This window comes from Dreissena polymorpha, chromosome 12, assembly GCF_020536995.1.
Source record: "Dreissena polymorpha isolate Duluth1 chromosome 12, UMN_Dpol_1.0, whole genome shotgun sequence".
In the NCBI taxonomy this organism is placed as follows: domain Eukaryota; kingdom Metazoa; phylum Mollusca; class Bivalvia; order Myida; family Dreissenidae; genus Dreissena; species Dreissena polymorpha.
In genome coordinates, this window is record NC_068366.1 from 70108292 (window position 1) to 70129373 (window position 21082).

General features: G+C 34.4%; 1 protein-coding gene across 6 annotated transcripts in view; it reads left to right on the forward strand.

Moving 5' to 3' along the window:
* Positions 1–21082, forward strand: part of LOC127852809 (chitin synthase chs-2-like) — a 179381-nt gene that overhangs the window by 82839 nt on the left and 75460 nt on the right. The window contains exons 2-9 of one of the 6 annotated variants that reach the window (XM_052386795.1): positions 12575–12839; positions 13347–13543; positions 14760–14957; positions 15278–15500; positions 15785–16044; positions 18984–19260; positions 19718–19850; positions 20379–20508. The exons of 2 other annotated variants lie outside the window; for them this stretch is intronic. In XM_052386795.1, coding sequence (XP_052242755.1) covers positions 12794–12839; positions 13347–13543; positions 14760–14957; positions 15278–15500; positions 15785–16044; positions 18984–19260; positions 19718–19850; positions 20379–20508 — 1464 coding nt within the window. In that variant the 5' untranslated portion in view covers positions 12575–12793. Of the gene's footprint in view, positions 1–10426; positions 10517–12574; positions 12840–13346; positions 13544–14759; positions 14958–15277; positions 15501–15784; positions 16045–18983; positions 19261–19717; positions 19851–20378; positions 20509–21082 lie in introns of all 6 variants that reach the window. 3 more of the 6 variants (XM_052386800.1, XM_052386796.1, XM_052386798.1) reach the window with 3 other exon arrangements.

Sequence of the window (21082 nt, forward strand, 5' to 3'; positions counted from 1 at the left end):
TGTTAAAAAGTATGCATTATTCAAGATAGATTAAATCAAAGACAACTGTTGATACCTGCACATAGATATTTCATTCCTTATGTGTGTAATTTCCTATCCTTGACATGCATAAGTAATCATGTAAGAAACAATTTGTTTGCAGCTGGTTGTTACTGCATGTGTAATTTCTATTCAAAATGATGGTTTTAATAACATGTGATTCAATGAGAAATGCATTTCTCAACTGAAACATTTCTTAATTTATATATAAATCATATTTACTATATCATGTGCTCATGCATACATGTTGCTTATTGTTGATGTCTTAATAAACCAAGAGTATATTATCAATATGTGTTGTTGCTCGAAAATATGTTTTTGTAGCAGGAAGTGCTTTGGGCTCGATTAATCTGAGAACTCAACAAAATATTAATAAAATCCTTCTGTGCCTTTTAGTTCTGAAAACAGAAGTAGCCAGTTGGTATTACACATCTCCTAAACAAGTACAGCACAATGAAACTTAAGGTCCTAAAATCATAAATTTTATAAAATCTTTATATCCACACAAAAAAATTGATGATTGTGGTGCTCAGATTGCAAAACCACCTGTTTGGCAAAAATAATGCAGATGGTTAGATTATGATAAGTGCAAGAAAAAAAGAATAACTCTGGAGATAATAATTGATATGATAATCATTGCTTGACAGAATCACAATTGACCTAGATATTTATTTATGTAGTGATGTATTTTTCAATGAGTGCCTTAAGATTCCAAAAACATATTGACTTAAAATAAATAATCGCGATGGCGGAAATGACTTATCATTTCATGTTCATGAACCGGTTTTAAAATACTTTGTAGACTTATCTGCTAGGCGGTGAGGACTTTAGACCACCTGATAAACTTCAACTATATTTGCCCTAGTTCAGTAATCGACTAAAGATATGCTAACATAATACTGATGACTGATGAGTCTGTTGTGTCTTATATTCTCAATGCTACTTAAAATATTAAGTCCATTTCAAAGTTTAGACTAATAATAAGCAAATTCGTTAAATTAATATCCCCCGCCAAATAAATTTTGATTATTGATGGGTGCAGAACTAACAGAAAAGTTTATTTGAAGGGTTGTACCCTTATCCCACTTATTTAAAAGTTACAGCATAAAAAAAAAACAATTGGCAATAACTCTTATTTAAGACAGTGTAGGGTTATAGATTTTGTGCATGACACCTCTCCTTATGATATCTTAACATCCAGTTAATTTCATCTTAAAATTGTGTATAGTATCTGTGATATAGTCCTGAAAAGTAACGTCAGACTGTTCATGTCACTTATTCTCATTGACAATTATACACCCATGAAATTTCATGTTGAAATCTTGTATTAATAGTTTCTGGGATATAGCCCTGAAAAGTTACATCATACAAAAACAACAAAGGGCAATAACTCTTATTTAAGAAAGTGAAGGGTTATGGTTCTTATGCATGGTTCTATAAATGAGATATAGCCCTGAAAAGTTACATCATAAAAAAAACAATAACAAGAAAGGGTAATAACCGTTATGTAAGAAAGTATACGGTTATGGTTCTTGTGCATTGATAATTATACACCCATGAAGTTTCATGTTAAAATCTTGTATAGTATCTGAGATATAGCACTAGTTACATCATACAAAAACAACAAAGTGCAATAACTCTTATTTCAGAAAGCGACGGGTTATGGTTCTTGTGCATGGCACCTCTCTTCAGCTATATTTATACACCCATAAAGTTTCATGTTGAAAACTTATATTGAGTTTCTGAGATAAAGCCCTGAAAAGTTTGTGAGTGACTGCACTGACAGACACACCGACGGTACGTTTAAGTATATTTAGCGTACCGGGGGTACATTAAAGTATACTTAAGAGTACACGGGGTACTTTAAAGCATTACCCGAGCCAAACCGACAATTACCAATCAGGCTTATTGACAAATAAATAAATGATGATAGTGGTAATTATGATTGTGTGAAATATAATACAATAGTTTTCCTGAATTGAGTGTACATGTGAATTAGCTAAAATAATGATAAAAACACTGATTGGGATTATACATTTCTGGAATATATATATATAATCTGAAAATATTTTCTTAAATCAATGTTATATCTTTGTATTAAAACACTGAAACACTCATGACTGTAAATTAGGCATTACCATATTTCTTTACAACGTAATGCATGTACATCATCGATATATATAACATTTAAAACAAAAATCGTTTTAAAATTCAAATGTTTGCATGGTGTTAGAACTACTGTTTTGATATCTTTGTTGTGAACAACGTGTTTAGGTTCAACGTCCGAAAAAAAGATGTCCGAAAATAACTGCAAGCTGTTAAAACGCGAAATTAAGTTGAATTGAAACAACATTGCGTTAAATATTATTTTTCATCAATCTGACATTTTTCACGGCGACTGATCGGAGAAATCTCACGGGGTACTATGAAAATCGTCAGATTTCCGATTTATGTGACAGATCTCACGATCAAACAATATTCACGCTACACCGGTCTATTTCGTTTCCGTAGAGATAGCTTATGTCGTCCGTTTGAAAGCTTAAATTTGATTGGCTGACGGGTTCAATGGCTTATTCTAAAAATAAATGCTTCTCGAGCAGCATATTGCTGCTCGAGCAGGGATTTTGCTGCTCGAGCAGCATTTAAATGCTGCTCGACCAGTAAATTGCTGCTCGAGCAGCATTTTTTTCTGCTCGAGCAGAAGTTAAAGTTTCGACCCCTTTGGTGCGCCATACACCTTTTCCTTACATATATTGACACGTATGTTAGCCTTTTATCAATTACAATGTATTTTGTTCTAATAAATAACATAGTAAAAGATGTGTTTTTGTTTATTATTTTTAATACAAGCAAACATCAATGCGTTGTAAAAAGTTGAATATACAACAAAATTGGAAATCGTGATTTATGTTTACCTAAAGAAGAAAACCAGAGCCAGTATTTATATAGCTTAATATCCAAATATAAGCACAAGGAACACATTAAGATCAAATGTTCTATGTGAAATCCAATCTCATTTCCACGTATTAAGCAGCGCAAAACCTATAAACCATTGATACATTTTAAGATAATTGCATTGAAGGGCACGAATACGCATTTGGGTGACCGTAATATTGCTTTTATTTTTTGTTTGTTCTAAATTCTCCGAGTATGACATACTAATGGGGTAATTGTGATAAAATACTGCGTATCGGCAAACAATGAATATACCCACAAATGGTCTATGTGTGCATTGCACTAAAGGTTACATTATACTGATTCAAATACATGTAATTACCAATAATGTAAATGCGTAAAAATGTAGACAAATATAAATTCAACATGGTAATTATATTAAATATTGGATATATGCAACATAGAGCGCACATGTAAATAAAAGCCCAAAAGTTTCTGAACACACAAGCCATATATTTTGTTGTCAAGGGAATAGTTTGAGAACTTTCTCAGGGAGGTGATCGTCCCGAATACCTCGTGATCGCTTATTCGCTGTGCCAATCAGATTGTACTGCCTCAAAAAAGACACGTGCAGCGATTTTATAATTTTTGTAAAGTAACAGTTATTGATCTGAACAAGTCGCACAAAAGCGTAACATCGCCGAAAAAATGTGTTATATGTATCTGTTACACACTTTTTTCATTCATACTCAAGCGATGTTCGTGATCTACAACTCATTAACCCATTTATGCCTAGCGTCTAGAAAAAGGGCCTTGGCAAACAGCGTTGACCCAGATGAGACGCCGCATGATGCGGCGTCTCATCAGGTTCTTCGCTGTTTGCTTGTAGGAATTTCTGCAAGAAATATTCTAAATATAGAAATAAATATACTAGACATACCTAATTTTGGAAATAAATTGAGATTTATAACGATGGGAGAGTCCACTAGGCATAAATGGGTTAAAAGAAAACGTTGCAAATAACGATAACTCGGATGAGTCACGTGATGTTATATATGAGGAAGTTGTTTTTGTGTACAGCGGGGTAAAAGGCGGAAAGCAAACCGGTGTTCATCACAAGATATATTTTAAATTACTCGCAAACCATGAAATTTGATGCGTAGTATAATCTGAACACAGTCGATGGGTATGTATAATCTCTTTTCTGTCGATTTTAAACTTTTTCAAATATTATAAACTGTCAACACTTAAATCTGCAACATACATGGTAATAAAGATCGATGATCGTTATTATAATGGATGTAACTTCTTGATTCGTGAGTAATTGTTATTTATTATAATACTGAAATATATGTATTTGTTGTTGTAATTTAAACAGTTGTGTTTGCAATATGCATGGTAATTAAAAGTGGCGTGTTATTATATAATTTAGCTTTGTTCCTTAACTGCTGCTTTATTGTGGGTTTTTTTCAACGAAATACAACTATAATTGAATAAATATATAATTCAATGTAAATTACGTTACATGCAATTTAAGTGTTCGAATTCATTCAGTCCACGGTTGACTAGACATGTTCTGAATTAAACTGAGCGCTCGTTAAAGCAACTTGGTTTACCTATTTTCGAAAATTTTCACAAATGTAACTTTACCAATTTGATAATATTGAAAAAGAATTCAAGACTCATCCGTATTGTATATATCTAAGAATACAATTAAGCAGCAGTTAAGGAATAAAACATAATTACAGAAAATAAAACAAGTCGGTCTTAGAAAGTATTTTCGTGCTGCCCAAAACTTAGAAACCATAACTTTAAATGGATCGCTTCACAGATAGGTAAAATGACCGTTTTCAAATAGTGTCATTGAATCTGAAATAAATATATACATGTCATTCATACAAGTAAAAAACGCTTATCTGAAGATAAATGAAATAATTATAGTTAATTTATGGGTTATCATTCATTTAGCATTTGAAAGCATTTTCATCGAATAATTTCAGAACAACATGCATCTCGAACAAAGTGTGAATTGACAAAATGGTAGCGCGTTAGTTTTTGCTCCAAAAGAATAATTTCGAAGGCAAAACATGTCTTTAACCAGTTTTGCAATTGTAATTATCATATATCACTCCTAATATGGTATATTCGCTAGTAAATGCATTAAATGACATGTTTTAAAATAAAAGCAATGTGAACGATTCTCTTTAAATGTCATGCTGAATTGTAAACAAAGCAATATCTACATGCTCGATCATAATCATTATAAGGAAGTGTAAATACAGGTGATACTGCACACCACATTGTAATTAATAAAGGCAATGTAAAATCTTAAAATCACCATTCTTGTAACCACTATGTACATTAAATGGAAAAATACAAATGTAATATGTAAGGAAGATATTTTGTCGTGAACGCATCTTATTGTGTTACCGCTTAGCTTAAAGCGAGATTATACGATTTTGTCAAATATTTATGATTTTGTATAAAATGTGTAAAAAAAACCTTATTGTACATATATTTCACTATAAATTGAAATAAAAGTTAAGAACAACATGTGTCGAAAAATGCGAAATAAGCCAGATATTTAATTCTGAAATCGAAAATGTCTGTACAGTCGAATTCGCCAGCATCAACATGTAGTTTAAAGCGAGTATATACGATTTTGTCAAATATAAATGAATTTATATAAGATGTGTACAAAACTTATTATATATTCAATATAAAATAAAATAAAAGTTCAGAAGAACATGTGTTGAAAAATGCGTAATAAGCCAGATATTTAATTTTGAAATCGAAAACGGCTGTACAGTCGAATTCGCCAGCATGTATATCATTCATGTACGATGTGAATCTAAACTTTAGTTTAACAGTTCATTTTAAATTTCTGCAACGATATTTATTCATACGACACACGAACACTAACTCTGGTCCTAATTAAAGACGAATGCTTCGGTTATTGTAGGAAAATATGTTCGTCACGATCGACTCGGTGCGCTAATTTGTCTTTGCTGCATTTTATGAAATTGGTATTTAATGTATAATTTTTCTTGCCTATTTTGTGTTATTGTAACATATTTTATCAATTTATTATAATTAAAAACAAATAAAAAATCGTACATACTCGCTTTAAAGTGATATTATGGGCATTTAATGTTGAATTGAGCTGAACAGAATTAACAGGTCAAAAGAGTTAGTTAAAATGTGGTTACTGACCAATTATCTGCAACTCATCTTGCTACCAGTTGTTTATAAAAATATATTTTATATCTGATATTTTACGTGACTCACCCAGTCCTCTAAGCCGAAATGATCCGTAAAACAAAACTGTGTCTTTGTGTCGTATGAACGAATCTGCACTAAAACTAAATTTAGGTTCACATCGTACATGCATGATCAGTTGTCAAACGAAAGTATGGTTGATAGTCAAATGCATTATTTTTCTCTTTCCGGAATATTGTTTTAGTATGTTAATGCTGCATTAACGAATATAAGTGTATATGAAGTGAAAACACCAAAAATAAACAACGGTTGCGATAGACGCCTATAAACTGTTAGGTGCCCAAAATATCACTTTAAGTGCACTATAGTATGTTGATGCTGCATTAACAATTATAAGTGTATATAAAGTGAGAACACCAAAAATAAACAACGGGTGCGATAGACACCTATAAACTGTTAGATGACCAGAATATCAATGTAACGGTTCATTCTAAATTCCTGCAACGATATATATTCATACGACACACGAACATTAACTCTGATCCTAAGAAAAAGACGAATGCTTCGGTTATTGTAGAAAAATATGTACAAAATATCTTCGTCACAATCGGCTCGGGGCGCTAATTTGTCTTTGCTGCATTAAATGAAATTCGTCATCAATTTTAATTTTTCTTGCCTATTTTGTGTTATTGTAACATATTTGTATCAATATATTACAATTAACACGTATAATCTCGCTTTAAAGTGATATTATGGGCATTTTGCACTGTTGAATTGAGCTGAAAATAATTAACAGGTCAAAAGAGATAGTAAAATGTGGTTACTGACCAATTATCTGCAACTAATCTTGCTACCAGTTGTTTATAAAAATATATTTTATCTTCGATATTCTTATGTGACTCACCCAGTCCTCTAAGCCGAAATGATCCGTAAAACAAAATTGTGTCTTTGTGTCGTATGAACGAATCTGCACTAAAACTAAATTTAGGTTCACATTGTACATGCATGATCAGTTGTCAAACGAAAGTACGGTTGATATTCAAATGCATTATTTTTCTCTTTCCGGGATATTGTTTTAGTATGTTAATGCTGCATTAACGAATATAAGTGTATATGAAGTGAAAACACCAAAAATAAACAACGGTTGCGATAGACGCCTATAAACTGTTAGGTGCCCAAAATATCACTTTAAGTGCACTATAAAACGCGTATGATATCAAAATACTGGTAGTTTATGTAACTAAACAGTAAAACATTATTTTCGTCACTTGATACACAACATTATACGATTCATGAAACCAGAGAAGTAATTATTTACAGTGAAACTTAATAGTAAATAGTTTGATACATGTAGATTGACTTCATTTGTCAATGTGGCATAATGGATAAGGTGTCCGCCTAGCGATCGGGAGGTCATGGGTTTTCCACGAAACGGACTCAATAGCGTTTCTATATGCCTGAGGCTTTCGATGCAATCGAGCTAAAATAAATAGGTTCAAACTAAAAACATTTGTCAGATTATGTAAGAATTATATCGCATTTTAATTGTATATAGCCGATAAAGAACTCTTTGTCGTGCTACATGTTATGCGCTTCCTTTTAAACATAGCGTTCTATTGTCATTCACAAATACTTATTTCTAACGTTAGACAAATCATCACCATCATCACCATCATCGCCCTCACCCTTATCATCATCACATCATCATCACCACCATCATCATCGTCATTTATCATATCCCGTTATAATATACAACAAACAACACCCAAAATCGACATATAGAGGTTCAAAAACGTTGTTGATATATAAGACGAATTTCTATAGAAGTTTGTTACAAGCAGGTGATGTTAATGACTTCCTCATACCTCTGTTTACTTGTTACCGCTTGAATTGTCTCTTTTAAGTCTGTATGATCGCTTCAGGATTTATTTTAAATCAAGAATTTTACATTGTCTGCATGTCGATTGTCGCGTCTATATATTTCACTAATATTAAAGAAATGAGTTTTACCGTGAATAATTGTAAATAATCATGTTGCATTTTTAATGTAATTTATTTATTTAACAAATCGCCTATTTGACAATGCAGGTCATATTACTAAAATAGAAAAATGAATCTGCTCAATAACTGGAGTAAGGTTCATGCTATTGTGCTACTATCATACATCATACTATGTTGTGGTTGTAGTTTTAAGGCATATCAGAACCGTGATTCCGTTTGGTTTTGTCGAGCTATGGTCACGGCCCCTGTTCCTAATATAGAAAAACAAATCAGTCTGTGTCCGCTTTATTATTTGACTTTTGAAAGAGGTATTGCATCCAAATTGTGGGTGTATGAAGTAAGCTTGTTTGCCTGTTTGGGGTTGCATTTGGTATCATTTGGTATAGGTCGCTTTACTTAAAATAGAAAAAAAAACGTTCCCCCAAATATCTTTAATTTTGATATTGCCAAGATTTTTTTTGCATTCAGACCTGGCTATGGATTGCTTTTGTGACCGGTCTTATCACTTTTAGTAAAAGAGACTGCTATTTGCGCTCAATAAATTGAGTTTGAATCAAGATATTGCGCTGAAATGTTGTGTAAAGATATTGGACATGCAGATATAGCTTGTGATTGAACCATTAATTAAAGCACTCCAAATTAATTGGCAAAATGTTTACAGCCGAGTTTCGTAAAGCGTTATGATTCTTTTGCTTTAAAGTGTAGAAAAAAGATACGCACATCATGTGCATGGACTGTGATTAATTCAGTTTGACAATTAGAGTGAAATAAGCATTACTTACATGCACTTTATCGCTATTATCTTATGTATAACAATACGACAATGAATACAATTTAATTCAGCACACATATAGTATATACCGAATCATTTGCCTAGTGGATAGGGCGCTCGGAAGTTCGAGCCCCAAACGGGTCACGTTCTAACATGGCCTTATTCACACTGCGGCTAAATCAATCGAGGGGCGCTTTCCTGCGGAGTTAAAATGTGCATCAATTAAGGTGTTTCACGTAAAAGAGGGCTTCAGTCCATTTGTATTATATAACTAATTTTTACAATCCATTTGAAACATGTTTTATGGACGTATTAATTTATATGTCATATACATTCCTTATGGCTCTGTAACGCTGTTTTATCAAAAGTTGCATAAGGTAATTACAGGTTATTTATGACTGCTGATAACAAATACACATGCTCGTGATATGTGTGCATGCAGTCATGAAACGTGTGTAAAGTGAATGTATAAAATCATTTTTGCATGTTAAGTGCAAGGGACCCATTTGCAAAAATTATTTCCACTTTAAGAGCGTATGTCATTTATATGAAAAGACATGCTATGTGAGACCAAGCGAGAAATAACACATACGACTATGTTTTGTTACTGGATAATCATAATTAATAAAATAATAAGCAAGCTTTTGTTTATCTCGTTATTAAAGCGAGTTTATACGATTTTTGTAATATATTGATAAAAATATGTTACAATAACACAAAATAGGCAAGAAAAAATAAACATTGAAGACGATATTTATAAAACGCAGCAAAGACAATGTCATTTGTTTGTTGACTAATTTCCCCATGCATTGTTTTAATTTATTTGATTATTTATGTTATTTTGTAACTTCGTTTTCTTATATTGTACTTTTGATTATTCTAAAAACTGTAGTATTTTAAGTTAAAACAGTATATGCCATTATTATTAAATGCGAACAAATTGTCAACAAGTCCCTTTAAACGTGCACTGCAACAAGGAAGGCTGGTGAAGAAACCCGGAAAATAATTTTAAAAAATAAGAGAGAGGTCAAAAATTTCTATAACATATTGTCATAAAATATAAAGTGATGTCAAACAAGCGATGTTTTATACATCAATTAACAATAAGTTCATCATAGATAAATATATACATGTATACATTATATTGTATTCTAGTGTACCCAAGTGACATTAATGATTAAGACTATTAACCTGTGCGATAAAATGCAAACAGCCTTTCAAGCTAATACCCTTAAGCATTTAACAGAAGCGATTTTGTCACAGCTGTTTAAATATTCTTTAGTGGCCTAATGTTATATCTTTGTTCGAAACTTATGCAACAGTGTGACAAATGCGTTTAACCTCATAAATTCTTCGCAATGCAAGAAGTCGCAGGATACAAAACAGTTGATCATTCAACTTCCCGTTTCACACTTACATAGCCTTTGCAATTTTCTGATAATATTCGTAAAATGTGTAAGGTTAATTTATAACTAAATTGAATCTTATTCTTGTTTGCAGTACGCAGTACAAAGGATCTATATGCGACTTGGTGCTGACGATAGCCGCAAACACTTAGATGCTATACTGGAAAAAAATGCTATAACTTTGGTAATATCCTGATCACAGTCTTAAATTTTTTTTATGGAAATCGACATTGCGTGGCCTTCTTTTTACTTTTGAGGCAAAAAAAGCAACTTTTTTAAGCCCTTAATGGATATACTCTTACGGTTTATTATTGTGCACAATACGAGCGTCGTCTTAGACTGAACAGTAAACTTCTATACGAGTCTATAAAATTATGTGAACTAAAGTGTTACTTATCACGAGAAATAGACATTGCAGTAAGTAGCTCCTGTCAATAATCATTATCCATTCGTTAGAAATTGTGTTCACTCTTTTCCATTGACTCTGTCTACTTTTCACGACAAATAATCACGTGACGTTATCCGCGTTTCGTTGCCCGTATATGCAATTAAATGTGTACGTATTTATTTATTAAGAAATCGCGACTGGCCCCATAAAATTCTATAATTAAAATTTCTTTCCCAATCAGCTTCAATGTAATTTTAATAAATGATAACGCGTTTAAAATTAAGTTTACACCTACTTTTTTAGCTCGATTGCATTGACAGCCTAATGTTTATTGAAGCGCTCTCAAGTCCGTTACCTGGGTAGAACCAGTTCGTGTTGTCTGTCGGGAGATTTTAGTCGCGTTCTGAGAAAACTGGACATAATGCTTATGCGTAAAGTGTCGTCCCAGATTAGCCTGTGCAGTCCGCACAGGCTAATCAGGGACGACAATTTCCGCTTTATGACATTTTTCGTTTAAATTAAGTCTCTTCTTAGCAAAAATCCAATTTAGGCGGAAAGTGTCGTCCCTGATTAGCCTGTGCGAACTGCACAGTCTAATCTGGGACGACACTTTACGCACATGCTTTCTGCACAGTTTTCTCAGAACACGACTCATTTTAAGAACGCTCCCACGGTGGGGATCGAATCAGTGACCTCCCAGTCACTAGGCGGACACCTTATAAATTACGCCATGGCGACCATTGACATTAAATTCCACCAGTGACACTGTAAAAGAATAGTTATTAAAATAAAGAAAGAGATTTAGTGTATGCATTCCTTTGCCTTATATGCAAATGTCAATTAATAAAAACTAACAACTTTTAATAACAGTTTTATAAAAACTTCGTTTTATAAAACAGTGAAAACAATAATTATAAAAATAATCGATTATATTCACTGTTTTCTTTAGACAGACGTCGTAATTATTCCAACAAAATATTGCAGTTTTACCCGTTTAAAATGTAAACAAATGGTAAAAAAGCATAAAATAAACAGATTATGTGTTGGTTTTGGGAGGTTTTGAATTTAATTCTAATCGTGATTGTAGTATTTTTTGCAATATTCTTGAATTATGATCGATAATAATCAAACACCTAAACATCCTATATGATTACTAGCTATCTAATGTACATCTTGTCATTGTAAAAAGCAAATTACATGGGCGTTAATATATTCAGACAAAAGGACAATCGAACGCTGTCGTAAGCATCTGATTATCAGATAAAAACTGAATTATATATTACCCATTTGTAAAGTATACGTTTTAGTTTAACAATCGTTTGCGTATACTTACACAATAGAGATTGCTACCGTATAGAAAAGAACGGATTTGTTGTTGTCGTTTGGGGTCTTATTTCAGCGGTATCTTATCTACTCATTTTCCTTTGTATAGGTTTTAATTGAAAACGTGGTATACTTAACCTATTTATGCCTAGTGGACTCTCCCATCCTTCTAAATTGGATCAATTTATTTCCAAAATTAGGGATGTCTAGTATATTTATTTCTATATTTAGAATATTTCTTTCAGAAATTCCTTTAAGCAAACAGCGTAGACCCAGATGAGACGCCGCATCATGCGGCGTCTCATCTTGGTCTTCTCTGTTTGCCAAGGCCTTTTTTTCAAGACGCTAGGCATTAATGGGTTAAAGAAAGAGGGGAAAATATGTTAAACGTTTAGCCCATAACCATATTATACCACGTTTACCAAATTACCATATTATGTCTATGAAACTTTGATAATCAATGAAAGGGAAATTTACAACTGTTTAAGTTAAAAACAATGCTTACACACTATACACATTTCACCATTTCAGAGTGAAACTTCCATCTTAGAAAACGCACAAAGCTTCGTAATAAAGGTAACGTATTGACGTCGTTGCGGAAATAATAACAGAATCGGCGTCATAAACACAGATGTTACCGAGAACTCGCCGGGATGTCACTTGAACGTTAATATCTAAGCGACGTCATATACAAACAAAGTTGTATTGTCAACGTCGCAAACACAGTTACGCCAAATAAACACAAAAGAAATGGCAAGCATCGAAGTCAGCGCAACGTCATCGGCATCCACTGCTAGTAAGTGACGTTATCATCGCGTAAATTGTGACGTAATAACAGCACATGCGATATGTATAGCTGCAAAATACCACACAAACATTCCCTTGCTTCAGTTATATGTGTAGCAGTTGTTGTTATTTTTTCATATTAAAAACCATTTTCATAAATTGCATAAAATTATCGTGAAAGAAACTAAACCGAAACAAAATTTATGATTTTTTTATATATTGTTTGCTTGTTGTAGCTTTACCTTTAATAAGATCACATATCATTAATCATCAAAACAATCTAGGAATATCTAACCTTTTGTTGTTTAAATAATATAATATTGAGTGAAATGTTCATGACCCAAACGAATATTTAAACTCACTTTCGCCTCAAAAATATATGAACATAATTTAGTATCAAAATCCAGACGACCTAAATATGAGGTGAAAATCCATTAACCAATTTTGTACAGACATTAATGCACTTGATCTTATTCTATGGCGAAATGAATTTCTTTTCTTATCATTAAACTTCAAGCAACCATGGGAACGGAAGGTAAAAAAGCGCCCAGAAAGAATAATCTAGTTATAGAAGCGGACTCAAAGATCAAGCGAGAACTCAACCGGAAGGACCTCAAGTATAGTCACCGGCCGTCCGTCTGCGTCGTCATCATAAAATGGTTCTCAACTGTCCTCCTCTTCTTGCTTCTATTGGCTTTCGTAAATTTTAGCAAAGTAAGTGAATTCAGTTTTTGTCTGCTTTGTTATTTTAAGAATTAAAAAATCTATCCCCGTCATGTTCAGGACCCGGTAGAATTGCCGATGGCTCCGTCGGTTTGTAATAAGAACATTTTATGGCGGCGTTCATAGAGTCGTGTCCTTATAGGCACTAACTTAAACGTGTCCAACGTATCCACGTTACATCGACTTGGCGTCCTCTATACGACCGAAACAGTAAACAGTTTGAAAAACGCCAATAATAGTAGTGAAAATCCCTGTGTATTTTTCTTAAAGAAATCAAATACTGCCAACCATCACGCCGTGAGTTCTGCTTAACTTTGTTCGTGTGTACGCGGCGAGACCAATTCGTAATTAGGGTCATGGTCTGATGTTATGTATGCCGACGCCATCTGCTATTAGAGGCTAAGGATGGTACTAACAGTCCAATTGCAGTATCAGTCATACCGTACCTACAGCTCAATTAAGGCCAGGAAAGGAAAGCTGGTAAGGAGCAACCTGTGAAGACAAGGATAACAAAAGAAATACGTTTGGTACCGAGCAATCCGCACAAGATATGACAGGTCAGCCCATCGATCATCGGGGACATCACTGCGTCTTCACTACGTTCTCAGCGCGAATTCAATGTGATGACCGCGACCTTGGACAACTACAGTATTTCCTGAGTCATATTTAAACCGTGGCCAATTTGTTCACTTTAGACGCATGGGGACTCTGCTATGACACTACTGCGTTGCCACTATTTTTATGAGGTACTTATTAAGGCCCTATCGCGTTCATGATCGTAGTTTATAGTTAGTGGAACCCCATATTCCGCATTACAGTGTAAAATACACGCAAACTATCTAGTGTGGACTTCATGACGTCGCCTTTGACCACCGCTCAAACGTCGAGATACCGCAGTTTAAACACAGTGACAGCGATAACTGCGGGATGTAAACACTGCGCACATGCGAAAAAAATATTAGAAAGCAAGACATCGGCGCGATGGTTGGCGGTATTTGAAATAATAACGGAGAAAAACACATTTAAGCAAACTTATGGTATAAAAAAAAATAAAAAGAAGCAATCTGATATCATTTGTAAGTTCCGTTTGTAGTGCAAAAACGCTTATTTTTTCATCAATTGTGCTTCACAATGAGTTGTATTTGTGATATTTTGGGCGGATATGTATACTAGAAAAACATTTCAAATACTTCACCATGATTTTCAGATCGGAGCAATCTCGCTCTCTCACATGATGTCTCGCGGAGTTTTAGAAACCGGGACTGCACAGCAACGCGCACATGGTATTTTGGTTTTGCTGCAGATCGCAACAATCGTTCCTCACGTGTTCAGCTTTCTACGCGGAATCCTCACCGGTGCGTTGCGGAAGGACATCCCCTGGCCCAGCCGACGATCCCTTATCGGGGTACATGCCGTCATTTACGAATGTATTTCATATTAAATTTGATTTAATAAGACCATAAAGTTCATCTTAATTAATCTGACGCTAACCTTTACGCCAACAGATGTTCCAGACCCGCTATGATGAATGCATTACTTTATACTGTAGTCTTTTTCAAAAGATACAAGCCTTCTACATAAACTTCCTGGTATATTGTCATATATCTCATAAAACACGTGCTCAAACAATGAAGGCCACGATTTAAGCGCGTGTTTACGTTAATTGAGTTAACAAGAGAAGCGTCTATGTTTGAGAGCTAAACGCGCAGATTTTTCTCCACACAGGGCGTGGCACTGAGCGTAGTGGAGTCAGTTGGAACCACGCTGTTCGTGTTCTGCGTACCGGGACTCACAGGGCCGGGAACTACGGTGTTACTTATGAGTGGGGTCTTCGTACTTCCCGTCCTTTACAACGCTTTACATAGCTGGATGGAGCATAGGGGGAGCACGGCCAAGTTTTTCTTTACGGTGGCTCTCGCATTTGAATTGGCTGGTTTGTGTTTAGCAGGTAACGGATATTTGCTTTTTCAAAGTCGTGATAATTTGTAAAGGCATAACTATCATTATCATCATGATCAGCATCAGTTGCACAATCGGAATAAACACATCAACATCGTCCACAGAATCATCATCATTAGCACCAGAAGTAGAAGCAACAGAAGTAAAATCGACCTAATTATCATCTTCATAATCGTCTTCGATTATTTCAACTAAGGTAGAATTGTCATTTATGTCATCAACAACATCTCTGCCAACATGGCCCGTCACCCAAATAACTTGGTTACCTTTCAGGATACACGTTCGCGAACCATAACAAGGTCCCTGATCAGGACGTGGGCACTGTGGGGGATTCCACCAGCTTTGGTGTCATGGTTATTGCTGTGCTATGCCTCTCCGTTGCCTGGATACCGGCCATCCAGTGCCGTTTGTTGAACACCGGAAGTGACGCCGACGTGACGTTAGCACAACCGATTGACGAGAGTCTTGTGTTCGCCAGCGAAATCATGGGGCACAGCGAGCCATCAAGTAACGGATACCAATCCATATCCAACGTAAGACGTACTTCATTTTAGTAAGACTGAAATTGTTTGTAAATGACCTTAATTTTAAAAAAAAACATTTTACGTATTATATTTATTTTTATTGTCTGTATATGCACTATAACTTTAATTATGGACATCGTATTTTTTTATCTTTTGTCTACTTTTATTCTTTTTTATTGTTTTTTTTTAATTATTGGTGGATGTGTTTTTTTACTGCAAAAATACGTGTTTGCTTCTAAAAGACGGCTACCTTCAATATTTACAACTTATTATCGGCGATTCCAATTATTTATTAGTAATTATAATGCGTTAAATAATTATTATTTAAGGGACCTTTTCACAGATTTTGGCATGTATTGAATTGATACATGTAAACATTGGATCCAAAAATCTCAATTAAATAAACAATAATAAAATAAAAGAAATAAAAGTAACCCTTAAAGTGATATTATGGGTATTTTTCACTGTTTAATTGAGCTGAAAAGAATAAACAGGTCAAAAGAGTTAGTTAAAATGTGGTTACTGACCAATTATCTGCAACTCAACTTGCTACCAGTTGTTTATAAAAATATATATTTAAATTCGATATTCTTACGTGACTCACCCAGTCCTCTAAGCTGAAATGATCCGTGAAACAAAATTGTGCCTTTGTATCGTATAATCGAATCTGCACTAAAACTAAATTTAGGTTCACGTCGTACATGCATGATCAGTTGTCAAACGAAAGTACGGTTGATATTCAAATGCATTATTTTTCTCTTTCCGGGATATTGTTTTAGTATGTTGATGCTGCATTAGCAAATACAAGTGTATATGAAGTGAACACACCAAAAATAAACAACGGTTGCGATGGACACATATAAACTGTTAGATGCCCATAATATCACTTTAACTAGGCTCGAACCACTGACCCCTAGAGTAAAAATCTCTCGCTTAAAGCACTCGGCAATCCGTACTCATACAAGAAGTGATGTATTTTATACTTTATATAAGCAATCCTCGTAGCATCACAAAACATAACGACAACACCAGAACTCTTCAAAGTATTAAATCGTTTCGCGTTGCTACGCTTTATAATTTTCAGGTTTTAAATCGCCAAAAGATGCATATAATGGATATTTTAAAGCATAGTAAATATTCAGTATTACTGTTTCCTCACAAATATCATAGCTACAACGAAATTTTGCGAATCAGAATCAAATTTTATTAATTTTGTCAATTTACCAAACCGTGAAAAGGCCCCTTTAAGGTAAAAAATAAACATTTATGAGCGAGGCACGTGATTATCTACAATGTGTTAGACGGATGTTGTTCTTGTTCAGATTATTTAAGAATTCAAATTCCAAAATACCATAACTCTAAATGAAAACACTATTATGTAATCTTCTTTATCATAATAATATAACTTTGAAATATTGGAACTTAAAATTGCTCTTATCACATCTTCTGCAACATAGGCTTATACTATGGTTTTTATACTCATTTTAACATGGATCTTCTCATACTTGAGCGATCTAATGCGAACACGCATCTTGAGGAAACGGGATAACTACGGCTAATACTGTAAAACATATTTATGAATTACTCAATTAAATAAAAAAGATAATTGCCAATACCTATTAATAAAAGTGTTGCCTAACATATAATACTAACAATGTAAATGCGATTTCTGTTTCGTATACTTTTGCTGATAATGCCAATGTAAACACTTTTATATTGCTATTCTTGTTACACTAAAAACCAATTACATCCTGACCAGTACTCTCACTGTGACGTCTTTAGCAAATTTTACTGTACAATAACTCTGTGGGTTATACTTAAAGTTGTAAACAATTACTTTTTATTTGTGAGGGAAGCAATTGTGCAAATCTGTATGGCTTAGCTACGGTAGGAACCGTAACCCATGACTGCCTGTATGGATAACTGCAGTAAAATTTAGCAGACGACAAATGCTTACAGCGTTTGCTCTAACCACCCCATCTACCTGTTCTCACTGGTACATTACATAGTGTTTATTTAACAGCTTGAAAGACAGCGTTGGCCAGTCTAGTGTTTATCATTTGAATCTGTACATATTGGCTGCTTTCATGGAAAACGGGGCTTAATGCATGTCAAATAAGATTAGCCTGTGCACACTGATTAGCTGCAGCAATGATTTGAAAAAACACACATCTTGACCTGTGCTTTAAGACACACTCTTTATAAATTTGAATGGGTTGTGGTCATTTCAAACTTGCGATATAAAAAGCTATAACATAATTTTGAAAACTGAGTTGCGTCTAAGATTATACAACAGCGAACAAATTCAGTGCCTTCAGCGCTTTGATTAATATCACTTCAACTCGGTCGTCGCAGCCCGCGGTTCTGACATTTTCTGAAATTCAGCAATGTATTGAAGCCTCCATAACGCTCAAAATCAACGAAAATTTCGTGAATTATTTATTAAAATAAAGTTAACACCTAAACAATCAGTGTTCCTTATAGTAATAGCCACAATTTCGACGCTAGATGTGGTATGATTACATAGATTTTTGTGGATACAAAATGCTCGTTTTTATTCATTTGTGACACAATTAATTCCATGTTAATTTCCCGCGAATATATCTTTTCATGCGACACACGAACAGTAAAATGGTACCATGTTAGTGTTCATCTGTCGTATGAAAAGATATCGTTGCGGGAAATTAAATTGGAATAAAATAAGTAAAACAATAATGAAAACGAGCAATTTCGTATCTACAAACATCTATTTAACCAGACCACATCTGGCGTTGAAATTTCGGCAAGTGCCATAAGGAACAATGATTTTTAATTGTTTACCTTTATTTTACGAAATATTGTACGAAATGTTCGTTGATTTTGAGAAGTAATGTTACTTTAAACTATATTCGATATGCTTTTGCTTATACTAACACTTCTTACACACACCCCGTATCTTCGCATCGTAGAGCAATCATATGCGACCAAGCGTCCGATTGAACAATGTTATCGCCGCCCAGCCCGCCCCTAAACCAAACCGGAAGTTGGCCCCGTCTACGTGGAAACTGACTATTGTCATGTCCGCCGTGAAGGCTGTGTGCATATTTGGCTTTTCCATCCTGTTTTACGCGGAGGTGTTGCCCAATGCCTCTGCTGATGACTGGGTGAAGGGATGGGGGCAAATGAGCCAGCTGACCAAGACTGATTGGGTGATGTTCGTCGGCAATATCGGCGGGACTTTCTTTGGTAAGTTGCTAAAAAAAAATATTGACTGATTTCAATTATAATCTCCATGACTTGAATGATATTAAGTTGCATGAAATTACTCGATAGTACAGACGTCCAGGAGTTTTTATCCTGATCTCCATAACTTTAGAAAACCCAGCCCAATCAGTAGAAACAAGCAAAGCTTAACCTGTTTTGTAAACAAAATTCATCTACTACAGTTGTTTCATTAAAAAATATAGTTAAGAGTTATGTGATTTTGACAGGTTTTCAAATGGGACAACAGGGTTAAATACTTCTTTTTTTATGTTTTTCTATTAATAGTTTGTTCCATGGTAAATCCATAAACAGACTGATGGAATGAATATCCGCATAAAGTCATTCACGATTATCGAAATATATTTAACAAGGCTTTTGTTTGCCAAAAAAACATGACTATAATATATGGATGTTTATCTTGCGTTTGACGCTTTTGCAGGATATTTCACGGCTTACTTCGCTTGCACCACGCGCATGCAGCGGTTCGGATTCTCAGTTCCTTTGACGTTGTTCAGCACGCCGCTATCATACGTCACTTTCTACGCAATGTGCCCGCGTGGTGTCTTATGTGAAGGGAAGTACACAACTGTTGGCAATCAGACAAATTTCGTATTTCGGCCGTGCTTTGTGAAAAAGGCGTTAAATGCATGTGCGTAAAGTGTCGTCCCAGATTAGCCTTGCAGTCCGCACAAGCTAATCAGGGACGAAACTTTCCGCCTAAGTAACGGAATTTTTGCTAAGAAGAGACTCTTAGTAAACGAAAAATACCATAACAGCGGAAAGTGTCGTCCCTGCGGACTGCACAGGCTAATCTTGGACGACCCTTTACGCAAATGTATTAAACCCCCTTTTCACAGAGCACGGTCCATTTTTTTAATCTCAGGCATATAATTTGTGTATTGTAATGAATTATAAATAAGTATATGTATTGTCCGTTGAGCAAAACTTTTTGATAACAGACATTCATATTTTACTTTAGCGTTTATAAAAGTGAGAACACTGAGCTTAATTTATATTAAATACACATCATTTTAGGCCCTCTATATGTTTATCATGTAGTATGGTAGTGAAACATCTTATATTATATGTGAGTATGTTACAGCCAATTGCACGATGTATGGCGACGCATTCTCGGTGAGCGCTCTGGTTTTGCTCGTTGTCGCTCAGACCCTTTCCAACGGTTATCTGCTCTTCGGATCTCAGTTTCTAGCCATGCTGAAAGAAGATCAGGTACAGTTTAATTTAGGTCAGAAAATAGTTCTGATCAAAATCCTTCAGCAGTTACGTCCATCTAAAAGCCAGCGCCGGAAACTAGACGCATCGGTATTTGTCGAAAACAATTTAAAGTGCTGTTGGATGTTAAATCGTTATCATTGAAAATAAAACACAAAACCTCATACGCTTTGTAAAATCAAAAAATATGCATGTTTTATTTATGCACTTTACTGTAAAACTGTAAAGCACGCGATGCCCCAGTGCAATATTGGTTGATAATAAAGCAGTCGAAATTAAATATAATTGCCATTTACTTTAAGTGTCAACAGTTGTTATTCTGAAATTTTCGGAATTCGCTTATTTACACCAAGTCAAAATTTAAAGGACTAACATTTTTGGGATAAGTTATTGTGTGTCAATTAAATAGGACCTGAAATCTTGCGAAAATTGATCTAACAATTTATCAGTAAAAGTTTAACAAGGGATGAAAAGATTTCCAAATCAGTAAATTATTCGTATCTTTTTTAAAATGTATCAACCATAAGTACCTAATTGAAACCACTATTGACACTAAAAAATTAAAATGCGT